At 38.1% G+C, this 18,292-nt stretch overlaps 1 protein-coding gene across 5 annotated transcripts in view; it reads left to right on the forward strand.

Moving 5' to 3' along the window:
• The window catches only part of LOC126763171 (FERM, ARHGEF and pleckstrin domain-containing protein 2), a 72,586-nt gene that overhangs the window by 14,807 nt on the left and 39,487 nt on the right, over positions 1–18,292 (forward strand). For all 5 annotated transcript variants that reach the window (XM_050480468.1, XM_050480477.1, XM_050480486.1 and 2 more), the window contains one exon: positions 13,064–14,108. In XM_050480468.1, coding sequence (XP_050336425.1) covers positions 13,878–14,108 — 231 coding nt within the window. In that variant the 5' untranslated portion in view covers positions 13,064–13,877. The remainder of the gene's footprint in view (positions 1–13,063; positions 14,109–18,292) is intronic.

Raw genomic sequence — 18,292 nt, forward strand, 5'->3', positions numbered from 1 at the left:
TTTTGTAACAAATATATGTACATAATTATGTATATGTATGTATGTCTGATGTCATATTGTTTTGTACATATACATACATATATACACGTTTCCGGGCAGTTTATTATTTGTTCAAGTGATTGCTTTATTTTGATCAATGAATACCTTGCTGATTAGTTTCTAATGAGAACCAAAATTTCACACCTAACGAAAGTAAAGGGAAACAAGGAAAAAGTTAACTTCAACTGCACCGCAGCTATAATACTTTTCACAGTTGCAATTTTGTAGCTTAAAAGGGTATAAAAGTCTTTATTCTGATACTTATGTATGTACATATCTACGTTATGTGAAAACGAATAAGGACAGGGATGCGTAAAAACAAAACAGCAATATAATTGTAGTAAGTCATGAAAGTTCAGTTTTAATATCAATCAGTTTTATTTTTATTGAATAGATATGGGAAAGGGTAAGCACTCCGATCCGAAAACTCGAGAACATATTAAATATTTAGTGAAAAACAGGGAAATTCGTACAGAAAGGTAGCAAATTTATTGAATGTTTCCAAAACAATGGTTGAACAAGCAGTAAAATGGGTTCTTCAGATTGAAACACGCGGCAGGAAGTCAAAAATATCATTGTCTGTCAAAAAAAAAAAATATCGTTCGCTGTGTTAAAAAATCCATTTATTTCGTCAAGAGTCGAAGTCCAAAAAAGTGCCTATGTTGTCAAAAAAGAACGTGCAACAAAGGCTTAAGTTTGCTGAAGAACATGCTCTTTGGCCTAAAGAGCAATGGAGTAACATTTTCTGGTCTGATGAAACCAAAGTCAACTTATTTAATTCTGATCGAGGTATTCATTATGTAAGAAGACCGAAGAATACAGCCTATAACCCTAAGTATACGATAAAGACCGTTAAACATGTTGGCGGAAACATTATGGTTTGGGGATCGTTTTCATACAATGGTCTGGGGCCGCTACATAGGGTACAGGGGACTATGAAGGCAACCGATTATGTTGCAATACTACAAGAATGTATGTTGTTGTTTTAACGGTTATCAATCTCCGTTAGGGTGGTAAGGGTTATCTGTGTTGTCATCCACGTCATCTAACGGGAGGCCCAGGAAACGTGCTGTTTCGACGGGGTCGGACCAAAGGGAAAAGGGTGTTAGATGAGTGGGGTTGGTAGGGCATGCAAAGAGGTGGTCAGTGTCATACGGAGACTCGTTGCATGCAGGACATACATTGGGTATGTCAGGGCCTATTCTGGATAAGTAGGAGTTTAACCTGCTACAATATCCAGAACGAAGCTGCGCTAGGGTCACTCGCGTTTCTCTCGGCAACTCGAGCTCTTCGTCTGCGATGGGTGGTGGTTTGACTCCAAGAACGCCATACACGGAAGGGAGTCGGTGAAGGTGTTAATGGCTCCACTGTGAATGGCGGTCAGTACCTGTCGAAAGTCAGTTGCGTTCGAAGTCCGGTCGGCGTACTGTACGACGTCGTCGACGTAGTCGAGGAAAGACCTTTTGATGCTCCTAGGAGGCGGTTCCTTTCCAAGCAGAGGGCTGCAAGGGTGATTTCTACGAAAACATCCTAGCAGGAACTGCTTGGAGAGGAGTTCATTATGCTCCTTAACTGGGAGCATAAGCGTCTCACTGTGAAGGTGTTCGATAGGAGACATTAAAAGGCATCCCGTCGTGGTCCGGAGTGCAGTATTTTGGCAGGTCTGGAGTTTTCTCATCCGCGTACCACTGCATCCAGGCGACCATATAGGTGTTGCGTAGTTGAGGACCGGCCGGCCGATTGCCTTGTATGTTGCCAACAACGTTTCTTTGTCTTTTCCCCATGTGCTGCCGGCTAGCGACTTGAGGATTTTGTTGCGGCTCTCTACCTTGGCGATAATCGCGGTCGTATGGGGAGTGAAGGAGCATAGACTATCAAAGGTTACACCTAAAATCTTACGGTTAGTGACAGTCGGAATTTTCACGCAATCGACTGCAATATTAAGTTCCAGTCTATACTCCTTCGTCCAGTTCGTAAAAATGGTCGCTGTGGATTTGGTGGGGTTAAGTGTGAGGTTCCGAGCAGTGAGGAAACGAGAAAGGTCAGTGAGGTAGTTGTTTACCTTCGAACACATGCCATCGATTCCATTGCCCGACGTCAATATCGTACAATCATCTGCGTACGAGGATATGGAAAGCCCCTCTGATGGCTGCGGGAGTTTCGAGATGCAGTAACCGGGAGAGGACGCAACCCTGCGGAACCCCCTGTTTAATTCTTCTCAGTTTAGTTGTTTCACCTCGAAATAGGACGGATGATTGACGACCGTACAGGTAGTTCATGGTCCACCTCTTTAACCCTGGAGGAAGCGTGGTTTTCTCGATGTCCTGCAATAGCGTTGTGTGGTTGACTGTGTCGAAAGCTTTTGGCAAGTCCAACGCTACGAGGACCGTTCTCTCGCAAGGTGGCTTCTGGTTGAGGCCACGAACTATCTGAGCGTTTATGATGCTAAGTGCTGTGCACTTTTCGGAATACATGCTGATGGCTGGCTAGGCTCAGGTGGTGAGTGAAGGTCGGGAGTAGCAAGGCCTCAAGTGTCTTCACTACTGGGGAGAGGAGAGTTATCGGAGCTATAAGATTCCCCTTTGTTGGCGGGTTTCCCAGGTTTCAGTAGTGGGACCACTCTTCCGACTTTCCACACATCGGGTATTTGAGGAGTGGTCAGCGACAGGATGAGGACCTTGGTGAGATAACTTACTCCCGTCGAGCCTAGATGCTTTAGCATTAGCATGTTAATTCCATCAAGGCCAATGGATTTAGAGAATTTTGCTTTGTTGATGACACTCTGAACCTCCTCATCGGTGAAAGTAAGTGGCGCGCAGTCGTTTGGCATTTTGCGCAGCCGTCGGTTAACACATCTCTTGGCTTTGTCTATCGAAGGGTGCACTGTAAACTGCTGGCTAGCTCGCTCAGTTCTTCGGGTCCGAAGAGGCATGACCATTTAATTGAACTTCAACTCGGTCGTCGTGTCTCTTCGGGTTAGACAAAGCTTTGACAGTAGCCCAAAGCTTACTCACACCGGTGGAGAGGTTGCAGGACTTCAGGTGCTCTATCCATTTCGTCCGCTTATGTTGATTTACCATACGCCGAATCTCCAAATTGAAATCAGTTATTCGGGGGCTGCTTCGGCTGGGAAATTGGGGCGGATTTCCGCTATTCTTCCAGCCGGGATAAAGCGAGCGGTAGCTTGCGGAATCGACGTTCGCCAACGCATACGTCCGTTGGAATGGGTAGAGCGTTGAAGGTAAATTTTGTGAAGCCGACCCAGTTAGTTTTAGTAAAATTAAGGAAGGTACGGTTGTCCACAGAAACGAAATCAGGAGGTTTCTCGATCGAGATAATTATGGGCAGATGGTCTGATGAGAGAGTTAGCATAGGTCGCCAGGTTATGCTATTTATCAGACCACAGCTAGCAATGGTAATATCGGACGAGCTATTACAGGTGCCCATAACTCTGGTGGGTGCTTCGTCATTTATTGTGCAGAATGTCGAATCGTCAATCTGTTCCGCCAGCTCCATTCCCCAAACATGTAACTGGGGGGATGTATATATTAAATATTTCGAGCTCGACATCGCCTGACCGGATAGCTATACCCTGACATTCTAGGGTAGTATCCCTGCGGTCGATGTCTTCATCGATTAGACGATACTGCACGGTGTTGTGCAATATGAAGGCTAGGCCACCACCATTATCTCGCTCGTGATCCTTACGTATTACGTTGAAACCTGCACAACTCAGAAGATCTGAGCGGCTGTTTAGTTTGGTTTCTTGGACCGCAGCTATCGATACGCGTTCCCGATTCATAAGTGCAACTATCTCCTCGATCTTAATCTGGAGTTCGTTGCATTTGAACACGGGTTTTGTCGCGGGTGTCCGTGGGTGATCCTGGGGGTGAGGGAGTGACGTGTAGGTGGTATTTGATGCAGCTGCAGAACCCGCAGGGGCGGTTGTCGGGCTGGGGTGTTGGTTGGCGACGCCACTGTTGTGTATTGCGGGGGCAGACTCCTGCAGAATGGGGCAACGTCCGATTCACTCCACTCATGTTTGGTGCGCAGGCCGGAAGACGCCGGGAAGTGACACCAGCCAGTGCAGGAATTGCACTTAACTGATGTAACGTTCCGACGTATGGCGGTTTGACCCACGGAATAGACTGTGCTAGGAACCAAGAGTTGCTGATTGGTTCTCGCATGAGGATTGGAGCGGGAATGTATGCTACAGTATGCTGAAGAGAATATGCCACACCTTAGTCTTTATGCAAGAAACGACCCTAAACAAACGCCTAAGTATACAAAATAGTGGTTTAAGGTCAATAATATCAATGTAATGGAGTGGCCACCGCAGTCCTCAGATCTAAACCCCATTGAAATTTTGTGGAATACAGTGAAAGAGTTCTTAAGAGGAAAGTGCCCAAGTGCCCAAGTAATAATGAAGAGCTTTGGCAACTTATTCAAAATTCGTATCAAAATAATTAGAGGGGGGAGAGACAGGTGTAAAAAAATGGCGCATGGTGACATTGATCTTGACTCTCCTGGTGGTCTGAAAAAAAAATCAAAAGAAATTCTTAATCAGTAAGGATGCTGTTATAGTCCCTACCTCAGGGACCACGAAAATTTTTTTTTTTTTTGAAAAATGGCGACTGCCTGAAAATAAAAATCATTTTTTACACTTTTTTTAACACGATGCTTATAGGAACGATAAAGGATTATATAAAGAAGGTTCACACAAAATTTCAAGTAAATCGGTTGTATAGAACTTGAGATAACGCCGGTACCGTGTGGAAAAAAGTATTTTCGAGAAAAACGCGTTTTAAAAAGTCGATACGGCCGAACCGGGCTAGGTACTGCGTCACTAAAGTAGCTGTAGCTCTTAAAATAATTTTAGTTTTTAAAAATCCTTTCGAGGATATGTTATATGAAAAAATCGATTTTTTCAAAATTCCAGAGTAGAATACCCCCTTAAACAACCATGGATTCTAAACAAAATATTAAACTACTTAGAAATTGATTTTGTCACAATTGAATGAAAACTAATTACTTTCTTATTTAATATTTTATTTTTTATAGTAAACTGCGAAGTGTCCTTATTTTTTTCACATGTTAATACCGCAAATTCGACAACAAATTCAAATAAAAAACAAGCGTTTGCAAAATATGGGTTAAACTGAAAACAAAACATATTTTTAGTTTGTTCTCAATTAATTTGATTAGTCAATTGCCGTTGATTCCCCCACATTTCTGGATAAACATTAATTTCATTAACTGCAGATCACTGTCCTTATTATTTTGCACATAACTGTATATTTTATAGGGTCTGTGATGTTGCTTTTTGGCTGCTATAAACATCGTGGCAACCTTAATATACACTGTTGCTAAATGTTTTTACATAAATATTCCTTTTTAGTAAATTTAAAACAAGATCATTGGTGAATGGTTGAAACAGCCAAACCTTATAAAATCGTAAAGGTGTAAACCAAGTATCAGAAATCAAAAAAACTTTATTTACTTTAGCTTAAAAGTAATCATCATTCGCATAATTTGTAAAATATTTCGCGCATACCATATTGTTTATACGAGTCAAAAAAAATGTTCCAAGAAAAGAAATAATGCATTTTTCGATAGTTTATACTTTTAAAAATAATATACTGAAAATTTATATCGATATCTCAAATAGTTTTTGAGTTACAGACTTTTGAAATGCAGCCGCGCACAGTCCAATCAGAGTCATTTGTTTATCTTTAAACGCGTTGTACAAAATATTTCTCAAATTCGCTGATTACTCGATTAAAAATGATTTGAACGGTATCAAATTTTTTCTGCGTTTTATGCGCTTATATACATACATAGTTTCCATACAATGACGTACCATTTTTTTGATCTGTATCGAATTATGGCCGACTAAAAAAGAACAAAATTTGCGTAAAATGCAACTTTTTTAAAAAAATGCCGCCATTTGTCAAATTTTTTCGACCGTAGGTTACTGTACGCAAAAGATCTTCTAGGCTTCAACCACGGAGAAGGCCGGAGTCATTGCCGCAGTGGAGCGCAAGTAACTAATATTTTTTTATCAAAAATTTTACTATGTATTCTTAAAATTTTAACACAAGCTATACAAACATTGAAATTAAAATCTTCAAACCAAATGGTAATTTAAATTCGTTTAAAAGCTGTTTGCCATTCGCCTCTTCTCTGCTTGCTTTGTTCATTGTAAAAAAATGTATGGAGCCTATGTAATTTATGCTAGTTGTTTTGTTTTATTCACCACTCTCCAAGTTGTGAACCAGCTATTGCTACACTTTCTTACAAATAAAAACAATTGTACCAAAAATATTTCAAATAAGGTATTTCCGATTTAAAATAAGTATATTTGTTTAAGACCGAAAAAGCCAGAATAATTGTTTGAAATTACGAAAAAGGCGAAAAACATTAAATACTGAGGAAAATTGTGGAATCGCGCTCACCCAATTCAGTACATCTGTTTGATATACATAATAAATAAACACAAATGACTGGCCGCGTTGCAGCTAATAAACATCTTCAGTTCGGGTTCATGAACTTCGCAGCCGTAATTGCCCCGTTGTGGTGGAGTATACAGTGTAAAACTAAAGCAAACATACCGCACCTGCTACACACGTTGTGAAATATTTGGTAAAATAAAACACAAAAGAACATCATTTGATTTGTATATACATATATATGGTTATGATTATGCAACCTTTTTTTATTTTCGTATTATTTATTAACCGAAGGTTATTAGACAAATTGGTTTATCCACGTCAAGTTTCCGAGCTGGAATGTAAACGATACACAGAGTTGGCCAGAAAAATACAATTTTTCTTAAGCCACTTTAACATATTTTGACAAATATATTTAAAGATGATCACACGCTTTACCAAACTTTTATCTGGTTTTGCTCACGTTATTTAGGAATTTCATTTATCTGTGTAAACATTTTGTCACGCACTGTACATAAGATAAACACACAGTAGCCAAAGCGATTTGTTTTCTTTTGTATATGTGGTTTATTTTGTTCGAACGCTTCCACACAGCTTTAAAGTATTAAAAGATATTTGCTTCTCGTTGGCATAATGCAGTCTTTCTTTTGAAATGTGATTTGTTATTCTTAATTTTTTTCCTTGCCTTCCTTCTTAGATTTTATTGATGTTCGTACATATCACATAAGACATACAGTGAAACCACGATAAAATGTAACAAAAAGAATCGTTGACACATGTCGAAAAAATCGTTATTAGTTGGGAAAAATTAGACCAGAAAATATAGTGAAGGTACATAAATTTACAATAAGCTGAAAATGAGTGAAAACTTTAAAAGCATAATTAACAAGGACTAAGTTCGGGTGCAACTTGCAATAATAATACGGCTGTGTAAACTGACGTTGAGCAATACCAAAAGCTCTGTCAGGATCGGGGAGGATCTCTCCGAATCGTTCGATACCAAACGAGGTTTCAGACAAGGCGACTTTCTTTCGTGCGACTTCTTCAAAGTGCTCTTGGAGAGAATAATTCGAGCTGCAGAACTTAATCGAGCAGGTACAACCTTCTATAAGAGTGTACAGCTGCTGGCGTACGCCGATGATATTGATATCATTGGCCTCAACACTCGCGCCGTTAGTTCTGCTTTCTCCAGACTGTATAAGGAAGTAAAGCAAATACGCTCCCACGTTACTGTTGACAACGTCTGATTGTGTTTAACGTGGGATCCTGCTGTCGACAGCTTAACTCCACGGTGCTCAAAAGCACAACGGATCAATACAATGCGTCGATCAGCGCCCTGAAAACTGGGTAAGCATTTTCAGTACCAATTGGCAGTGTGGCATGGACACACTAACCACCTTGGTAGGGCTCGAGGCCCATCTAAAACCTCTGCCGTACTTTGGGTCCGGCACCCGGTTGCAATGCAACTCCACATTCGACTGACAAAGTCAGTTCTTCCCGCGAAGAAGTTGTAGATAATTTCGTCTATCCTGGAACCAGCATTCACAGCTACAACAATGTCAGTCTCGAAATCCAACGCAGAATAACTCTTGCCTACAGGCGCTACTTTGGACTGAGTAGGATATACGACGACATTGACATAGTTCAGCGAATTAAGAGACAGCGGCTACGCTAGCTAGGTTATGTCGTACGTATGGACGAAAACAATCCAGCTCTGAAAGTATTCGACGCGATACCAGACGGGTGAAGCAGAAGAAGAGGAAGACCTCCACTCATCACATCACATCTGCATATTACAATGGAAATTTGGAATTGTTTGCAATTTTGCCTTCGTTTTCTTTAATTTGTGGAACGGTGCATTTTTCTTGATGACACTGTCTGCCTACTATTTTAAGATGAAAATTTGCTTTCGGTATTAATGGATAATTTTTATGGGAGAAATTTCTAAGTGACGAGAGTCAACAGCAATTCCGTTATATTTTTTTTGACGCATGTCTTTATATCAATGTTAATCTGTTTATATCCACAAGAGACGCGCAAGTTGAGTCTGTTATGGCACTTGCAGTTGCATTGGACATCCTGCACAGCTGCAGCGCCAGAGTATACATATGTATATGCAGTGTGAATTGTTGAAACCTCATTAAGTTATCATATTCAGGCTACATGTGTGTATGTAATTTGGATTTTTTATGTGGAATTTAAAGAAGTACATAAAGAAGAATTCTGTTATGCTGTGTCGTGTACTAATTTCTATTAATAATCGCAAATGTGCTGTGGCCACTGAGTTTCACCCTTTCGTAAACTCTCCACAGATACACGAGCACTGCTTCTTTTATTTATGTATATATTCGAATGCACTATCGGTGATGAATACGCTAAAAACATATTTATCAAGCTGCACTGAGACTGCTGAGTAGGAGTCTTATATGCTAGATGATACTTGCCGACCAACTCGTCAGCTGCGGCAGGAAGTGAAGGGTAACCTGTCATCAAACGCTGACTTCCCAAGATGGAAGTCGCTGGTTTGGTTCGGTTGCGAAGTTGGCAAACTGGTGATGGTTGACATTTCTATAATATTTTATAAATAATCACACATGAAGGATGGCCGCGTCGGCTGAGCTGAGTAGGTTGGTGTGCGATTTCGAAGCTCAGCAGTAACGGATGAAAAAATTAACCGAGTTTTGTTCGGTTACCGGCAAGTTATCTCAAAATTTTATCTCAAACGTCTTTTATTGACATATAAAAAGCCATCAACAAAATCAAACTTACCAAAGGGGTTTTAAGCAAGAATGATAGAAATAGAAATTATGGAAGTCCCGACCTGTTAGTTTTAATGGAGTGGGTTTGACAGAAAGTAAATTAATTTCCAAGAAATGGCAAGACTTTCAATTGAAGAGTTTAACAGTCTCGTTTCGTTAGTGACGTTGCGCTGGGCTTGGTCACAAATTGTAGTAAAAGTAGTAGTAGTGTCAAATGTGCCACACGTTTACTTTTTTAAGTACATATTCATACACATACTTACATACATATAGCAAAGCCGCTTCACGAAGATGGTATAGACTCGTCTCTATACTACATACTGCATTGGCAGAAAAATAATGTTGTTTACTCTGTCGGTGTAGTTTGATGTAGTTGATGCATTTTAAAATTCTCAGACTTGTTTGAGCAACTCCAACATATACAAAGGCTTCGTGACATTTTTATACCAAATTTGGGTTGTCTTTAGATAGCCGAAGAAAAAAGATGAACGGGATACGTATGTAGGGATATATACAGTCATGGACAGGGAAATAGCACACTTTCAAAATAAGTTATTCAAATAAGTTTTCAGTTTTATCAAGTTAGTGAATCTTAACAATTTTCCACGTTTACACATGTATGGCATGACTTCCACAACTTATAACGGTAAGCGTATGCCGTTATCATGCCTACTATTTTGTTGTTACTCGTTTTACTCGGAGAGTAACGAAGTTTGGTTGGACAATGAAATAGCACACTTTTAGTTATTTGTACAAATACTCATTATTAATTAGCAATCGTGCAAAAAAATACGCTGTTTTAACTATAACTATAAAAAAATAACATATTTGCAAAATGGGCAGAAATATGCATTGTACTCTGGAAAAAAGTATAATCATATTTGGTCCTTACAAAAAGGCAAAAGTCCAACTCAGATTGCCGAAATTATGAGTTGTTCGAGAAAATGGTATACAACGCCATCAATTTTGTTAAAAGGGATCCAAATTTGCTCAAAAATAAAAAAATCCACAAAGCTCATGGGCGTAAAACAATGGAACTTGTCGATACAGCCATCATTAGAGAAACAACGAATTCGGGCTTAACGTATCCAGTAGATTTGTGCGAAGACGTCTATATGATGATCTGTTGTTTGGACGAATGAGTCGAAAAAAACCACACCTGGCAAATAAAAAAATATAAGAGCACGGCTGGACTTTGCTAAAGAACATATCGGATAGGATGGAAAACCATTTCTCCATCGTCCCAGGTGTCAGGCGTATAACTCCAGACACAATACAAAAACTGTTAAGCACGGCGGAGGTAGCGTAATAGTCTGGGGAGCGTTTTGCTGGTACGGTGTTGGATCATTGGTAAGAATAGATGGTAGAATGGACCAGTGTGCATACCTAAATATTCTCAAAAATACCATAGAACCATTCCATTTGGAATCGATGCCAGTGAATTGGATTTTTATGCATGCAATAATCCAGAGCACGCAGCTTAAAGTATGAAGAACTGACTCACTGAAGAAAGTATTAACGTACCGAGGTGGCCAGCCCAAAGTCCCGATCCAAACTCGATGGGAAATTTATGAAACGACTTTAAGATACAGATTGCCAAGAAAAATTTCAAAAATTCGGAAGAACTTTGTACTGAATGCAAGAAGGCGTGGTACGCAATCCCACAAACGAGGTGTCAGATATTAGTGGGGAGCACGCCCAGACGATGCCAAGCAATTTTGCAAAAATTGTGGGCACACAACAAAATATTAACGTTGTAAGTGCTTAAACGCTATAATACTTATTAGATTTCTAATCAATTTATTTCATTTCCGCAGAACTGGCCAACTGTGCTATTTCTGTTTCCAGTCCTAAACACGCAATGGGAAACTTAATCATTTTTTTTTAAAAGAACTATTGAATAAATCTTTTTAATTTTTTGTAAACAACTCACTTACATATTTCTTACTTTATGTGATGCTAATGAAAAAATAAAATTTGTTTTCTGTTTATATCGAAAATACATATATTTTTTTATTACATTCTCAAAGTGTGCTATTTCTCTGTCCATGACTGTAGTACAGATAAATATTTATGCACTTAAACAATTGCGTATTCAGTTAGCTTAGGAGATAAGTAATATATAGTAAAACTTTCGGTTATGGTTTTAAGAAATTATTAAAACGAATAGATTAACTTTAATTTATAAAAATCTATAGAACGAGTTGCGGAAAATGTTGAAAAAATGGTTAAATATGCTGCCATGAATTGCCTCGTTCTCCAAAGTAATTTACAAGCATTGTAAAAAAATTTACGACCGGTTCAAATTATGTAAAAAAAATATGTCATTAATTGGTCAGCCACATTTTAGCACACCTGATTTGTATAGTGTTTTTCGGAAAGCAAAGCATCAGTGATCGTCAGAGCATTGGAGAGCTCAATCAAACATTTCTTCCGAAATCTTCGCTATATCACCCGGAGTTATCGAAGAAGTAATGGAAATACAACAAGAGACAACTTTTCACAGAAATAGATAGTCCAAATATATGATAAAGATATTTATTCAAAGATATATTTTCAAAGTAATTAAAATAAAATTATATTTTTTTTTGTTATTACCAAGTAACTCAAACACCATTAATTTTAACGTATAACGTACTTTTTATACTCTCGCAACAATGTTGCTAACGAGAGTATTATAGTTTTGTTCACATAACGGTTGTTTGTAAGTCCTAAAACTAAAAGAGTCAGATATAGGGTTATATATACCAAAGTGATCAGGGCGACGAGTAGAGTCGAAATCCGTATGTCTGTCTGTCCGTCCGTCCGTCTGTCCGTCCGTCTGTCCGTCCGCAAGCTGTAACTTGAGTAAAAATTGAGATATCATGATGAAACTTGGTACACGTATTTCTTGGCTCCATAAGAAGGTTAAGTTCGAAGATGGGCAAAATCGGCCAACTGCCACGCCCACAAAATGGCGGAAACCGAAAACCTATAAAGTGTCATAACTAAGCCATAAATAAAGATATTAAAGTGAAATTTGGCACAAAGGATCGCATTAGGGAGGGGCATATTTGGACGCAATTGTTTTGGAAAAGTGGGCGTGGCCCCGCCCCCTACTAAGTTTTTTGTACATATCTCGGAAACTACTATAGCTATGTCAACCAAACTCTACAGAGCCGTTTTCTTCAGGCATTTCCATACACAGTTCAAAAATGGAAGAAATCGGATAATAACCACGCCCACCTCCCATACAAAGGTTATGTTGAAAATCACTAAAAGTGCGTTAACCAACTAACTAAAAACGTCAGAAACACTAAATTTTACGGAAGAAATGGCAGAAGGAAGCTGCACCCAGGCTTTTTTTTAAAAATTGAAAATGGGCGTGACGCCGCCCACTTATGGACCAAAAACCATATCTCAAGAACTACTCAACCGATTTCAATGAAATTCGGTGTATAATATTTTCTTAACACCCTGATGACATGTACGAAATATGGGTGAAATCGGTTCACAACCACGCCTTCTTCCAATATAAAGCTATTTTGAATTCCATCTGATGCCTTCTCTGTATAATACGAGTATAAACATTAGGAACCAATGATGATAGCGGAATAAAACTTTACAAAAATACGGTATTTGAAAAATATTTAAATGACGGATAATGAAATCTCGATTATCACTTTACCATGCGAGAGTATAAAATGTTCGGTGACACCCGAACTTAGCCCTTCCTTACTTGTTTATATTATCTTCATACATATATGTATGTATGTATACTTCAACTTTTGTTTTATTACATACTTTACTTATAAAATATTTAATTTATATTTACAGGCTTTATGTTATCCAATTTATGCAGCGATGAGGATTAACCAGAGTCGCACAACAACGTCAAAGATCCCGCAAATCGAAACAATGTAAATACTAAAGTTAATCATGGGGCGATAATTAAAATAACTCTTCTCAAAAATAAAAGATCTATTTACAACGAAAAAATAAGTCAGTTCTTTCAAGTACATCGTTTTTAACTTTGTTCTAAGAAATTTTAAAACAAAATTAACTGCGAAGCAAAGTTCCAGCGCTAAACTTCCAAAATCGACACAAATTCACAAGCACAAGGCTTGACTTATTAAACAACCTGAAACGCACCCGCTCGTCAACTCCAATCGAATTCGAAAGACGCCCATATTCATTCCAAATTACATAAATACACAGCCAAAAGCAAACAAAAACAAAAACAAATCGATTTATTTCGACAATGAAGCAACGCAAAAGCGGAAATACGAAGAACCTGATGTGAACTAACGGTGCAATACGTAGGCTAATGATTGTAAATTAACATTTTAAATTTAATATTAACGATAGGAAAGATTAAATTTCGGTTTGTCTATATATACTTAGTTGTTGTGTGAGTAAAATAAGTTATTGAACGCAAATATAGTAATTGTATAGGAACCGAACTCGATTAGATTAATTCCAAACTAATTAGTTCAATAAAAGCCATAAGCAGCAAAAGAAATCAAAAGAAAAGTGTGCAAAAAGTTGAAAAGTCCCTTAAATGATATAGTTTTGTAATACAATTAGTAATTGTATTAAAAGTGGTTGAACCGGCGAGTATTGAAAATTTATAAAAATTCTGGTCTACAAAATGTCATTGGCCGATATGGGTACAGCGACTCGAGATGGCGGCATAAGCGGTGGTGGTGTTGGTGTTAGCGGTGTGGATGGTGTGGGAGTGCCGGGCGGACGCATGACTCACTCGTTGAGCACGCCATCTGGAGTCGATGGCACACCATCCACACCAAGACATCGCGGTGGCAAGAAGTTAACCGTTCGCATACAAATGCTAGATGATTCCGTGACCATGTTCCAAGTGCAGGTAAGGCTGTGCCCAAAAACATATACATATATTTAAAATTTATTTATAGTAATGAAAAGTCCAAGTTTTCAATTTGAATCTTATTAGGATTTGATAGGAATAATATTTACTTTATCTTATGATGTAAAATTGGCGCGACCGAAGGTCCAATGTCATTTGTATGCAGTGCTACTATAATTCACCTTTTTTGTGTAATAAACGGTACAATGGAGCTCATTTGTAATATGCTTAAGCTAGGTTTTTTAATTGTTAGAAAATCTAACTTACATGCGTGAAGATTGTAGTCCAATATACAAAAACAACAAAAACATAGTAGTAGTTGAATTCAATTCGAGAGATAACGTGAGTACTTCATTAAGGTTGCTACTAACCCAACTCGATTGTGTTTGTTTTATGCCAGTTAGTTGTTCGATTCATACTAAAATTTGTTGAAACGAAACTAGATTTTAAATCTTATACTGAGTTATTAGGTTATATAGCGCCTTGAACATTTGATCAGCTAAAGTCAAGTCCTATGATACCCTTGAAGTGGCATTTCAAGTCTGCTTAAGTGATTTATTTCAATTGCATCTAGTTCAACAGTTAAGAAAACTTCATCTTTTTTCAAGCAACCGGTATCTGGTAAGATTTTTAACACTGCGCTTCGGTGTCGATCGAGCAATAACCGGTTAAACACCTCCTACTGGAAAAAATGAATCTTCCAGAGGACGAGGAGCTCATTAGACCTCTTACAATATCTTGGCCCTGGAGTCTGCGAAAGTGTTGGTAGATGACCAGCGCTTGGATCCACATTGTGTCACAATGTCTAACTTAATTGTTATACATGTGTCTGTATATGCTATAACGCAGCTTAATTCGCCATACATAAGTATATAAACGTCAAAATAATCATATACTAGATGGATATCCTTACAAGAAAAATGCACTCGTGTTGATTTTCTTTAAATTATGCCTAAGCGGCTTACATCCTGTCGGAGTGTGTGCTCTTTCGGTTTGCCATTTTGTTTGTTAGCTGTTTTCATATTCACCTTTACATTCTGTGCACTGGTACAAAATGAGCAAAACCGTGCTCTGTGCCAATACTATGCATTCTACAATCAATTACAAGCGACACAGCGACACATAACGGTCATAGACCCCAACAAACCATTTCGCATCCAAGTACTTTCCTATTATTTTGTTTGTTCGCTTCTTTGCTCACCACTTTGGTTGCTAAAATGGAACCATATAAAATATATACATACATATGTATGTAAGTACTTACTATACTATTATCTATGTATCATAAGTATGTACATATTCACATATATACCTTATATAGTTCTATAAAAGTAAATATTGGCGCTTATAATAACAAAAAGGGCAAAAGCCCAGTGCCGTTTTTCAATCTTAATGAATTTTTAAATAGAACAGAGTAGTTTAACGATCTGCCTCCTATTCCGAGAACATACAACTTAAATGTTGTTGAAGTAGAGTAGCACCCATCCCAACCACATAACCAAAAATAATAATAGTAGTAATAATAATACTTACCCAAATAGACAGCACCGGAATATTAGTGGTCGGTCGCCAAGCGCCCAAGCAACCTACGAGGCAGTTGGCTAACGGCTTGTCCAAAACATTTGTTGGAAAATCATTGGATAAGTGCCAGAAACTATTTTAGAGTAAAGTGTGGCACCAAAGTTGCTCACATTCACAATTCCATTTGTAGCGTTTGAGATTTACTACTTTGCATCCTTACAAGGTATGTCTGTAAACTTAAATGCTGCATAAATACATACATATACCGAGTATACATACGTTAAGGGTGTGGTCACTGACATCACATAATCTGCTCAGCATTTCTCTCTTTATTGGAAAATAGGTACATTTAAATTTCTTTTGATTTTAGTCTGTTAAAACAAAAATATCAGAGAACATAACCGTTTAGTTTGGTATTTGGTATTTAGTAGTTGCTGAGCAAGAAATTAATTATTAAATAAAATTATTATAGTAATGGCTTGAGTTTCTTAATTTTTCCTTGATCGATTTCTGAGTTTCAAAAACAAGAAAATTTTATGATTTTATGTAGAACGAAATCGGGCGTGAAAAATGGGTAATGGAAATTATTTAGCAATCGTCTCTTTTCTGAATATTTTTGCAAAGAACTTGGAGCCATTTAGTACAAATTTGATCGCAGCTCCTGAACCTTGTGCCAGATTTTGATCTACTACACTCTTGCTTACTTTTTTTTACATTGTCATAAAAAGGTATCCGGAAATTGTAAATAAAACGCAAAATATTTGATTATTAATCAATATTTATTTTGTCGCGATTTTTGTTTTATCAAAAAAAAAAAAAACAATCATGCGGAGCCAAATCTGGTTAATACGGTGGTTGATCAATTGCATTCATTGCATTTTAGGCTTTAAATTCGGTCACAATCGAAGCTCGATGCGATGGTGTATTATCATCGCGTAAAATCCTTGAACTGTTCTTCCACAATTCCAGCCGTTTTCGACGGATGTTCTCACGCAAACGCCTCAATACGACCAAATAGAACTCCTTATTGACCGCCTGTCCCTCTGATGCACTAAACCATGAACATTGAAAACAAGCATGTGCATCACCTTGATTTTTGAGCGGTTTTGGCGTGTTTTTTTTTTTTTTTTGGTTTCGGCTCGGTTTTTTCCTTCATTCCGATGACTGTTTACTTGTTTGCTTCTCAAACTCATAAACCCATGTCTCTTCGCCTGTTATAATGCTCTCCATAAATGTGGGATCGGAATTCGCTCGATCAAGCATGTCCAAAAAAACCTGTCTGCGGTATTATTTTTGAAAAAAATTCAGTTTTATCGAGACGAGTCGATTAACAACGTAACGTTTAACGTAGTAACGTTTCAAACCCAAAATATCTATCACTTTTGCCATTTCTCTAACACTTGCCTGACGATTTTCAAACACCATATCTTTTACTTTTTTAATATTTTTATCAGTTGAAGAGGTCGAAGGTCGTTCAGAACGAGACATGTCTTCAACGATCTCTCGACCATATTTCATATTTCGCATAGTAATTAGGGACAGTTCTACAGACTTAGCAAAATAATTTTTTTTGAAATATCTGGTATTATCCTGGTGCATACCCCTAGATCATAGTCCTTTACGGAGGTTGTCGTTAAAAATGGAGGACTTTATCTGAGTCTTTTTGGTAGTTTCGTTAGAATTTGCAATGTTTGGTTATATTGACGTCACATTCCTAGTCATATACGTAACTACTAGTGATGCAACAAAAAATATATTTACACCACCAAGCAGTGATGCACTCATGCATAAAAGATATACATTCTTAAAGTTTGCTGAATAGATGCTACAATATACACACGTTTTCACGTATCTGTACCTGTTGTATGGCCGGAGGTGGGTGTGTGGAGGAGGGTGTAAGCAAAGATTTTGTGTTTACATTGAAGCAATTAAAATTTTGTACACCATGCCTCTCTGTTGCGTTTATCACTTTGTTCTACCGTTTTACTTTAGTTTATGTCGTAAGTTTCTTTCTTTGTCGATGCTCAGTTGCGAGAGTTTGCGGAGCTTATTCATGCAAAACTTTTTACCTTGTAACATCTTTTAAATGCTGGCTGATGGGCCAAGTTAAATGGGGGCGCATAGTAAGAAGGACAACCTTCCTTACGTGGGAGGATACTTCACCTCAGGCTGTTCGTCACCAGCGAAGAAGTGAGTGGTAGACAGGCTTAAGACCGACCAGCGTGTGCAAAATCGCTGTTTGTCTTTTGTTAGACTCTTTGGCAAATGCGAAATGACTTCGATGCCTGACGAAAGACGTTTCAGGAAATGTGTTGCCTTGCATGGGTTCTTAATTCAATTTGGAAACCAATTGTGATATTATTACTTATTTATGTATATACCATCAACGTTAGATCTACATGAGCCACTCAAAGGTTTATTTTTGTAAAATGTTCTGAAAGCACATACAATAACTGTATTTTTAATGCCACACAATGGCTCATTGACTTATTCACGCTAAAGACAATACCAAATGTCATCGTGGGCCACTATTCCTATGCGCTCTTCGTGCATCTTCTCACGCCGCAATTTATATTCCTTAATTTGTCTGCAATGTCGTTGTCGGAGGCATTGTTGAGGAAGCCTTTCAAAAGGAATTAATTGTCATACAAATACAATTTGAG

This window comes from Bactrocera neohumeralis, chromosome 2 (assembly GCF_024586455.1).
Source record: "Bactrocera neohumeralis isolate Rockhampton chromosome 2, APGP_CSIRO_Bneo_wtdbg2-racon-allhic-juicebox.fasta_v2, whole genome shotgun sequence".
Classification (NCBI taxonomy): Eukaryota; Metazoa; Arthropoda; class Insecta; order Diptera; family Tephritidae; genus Bactrocera; species Bactrocera neohumeralis.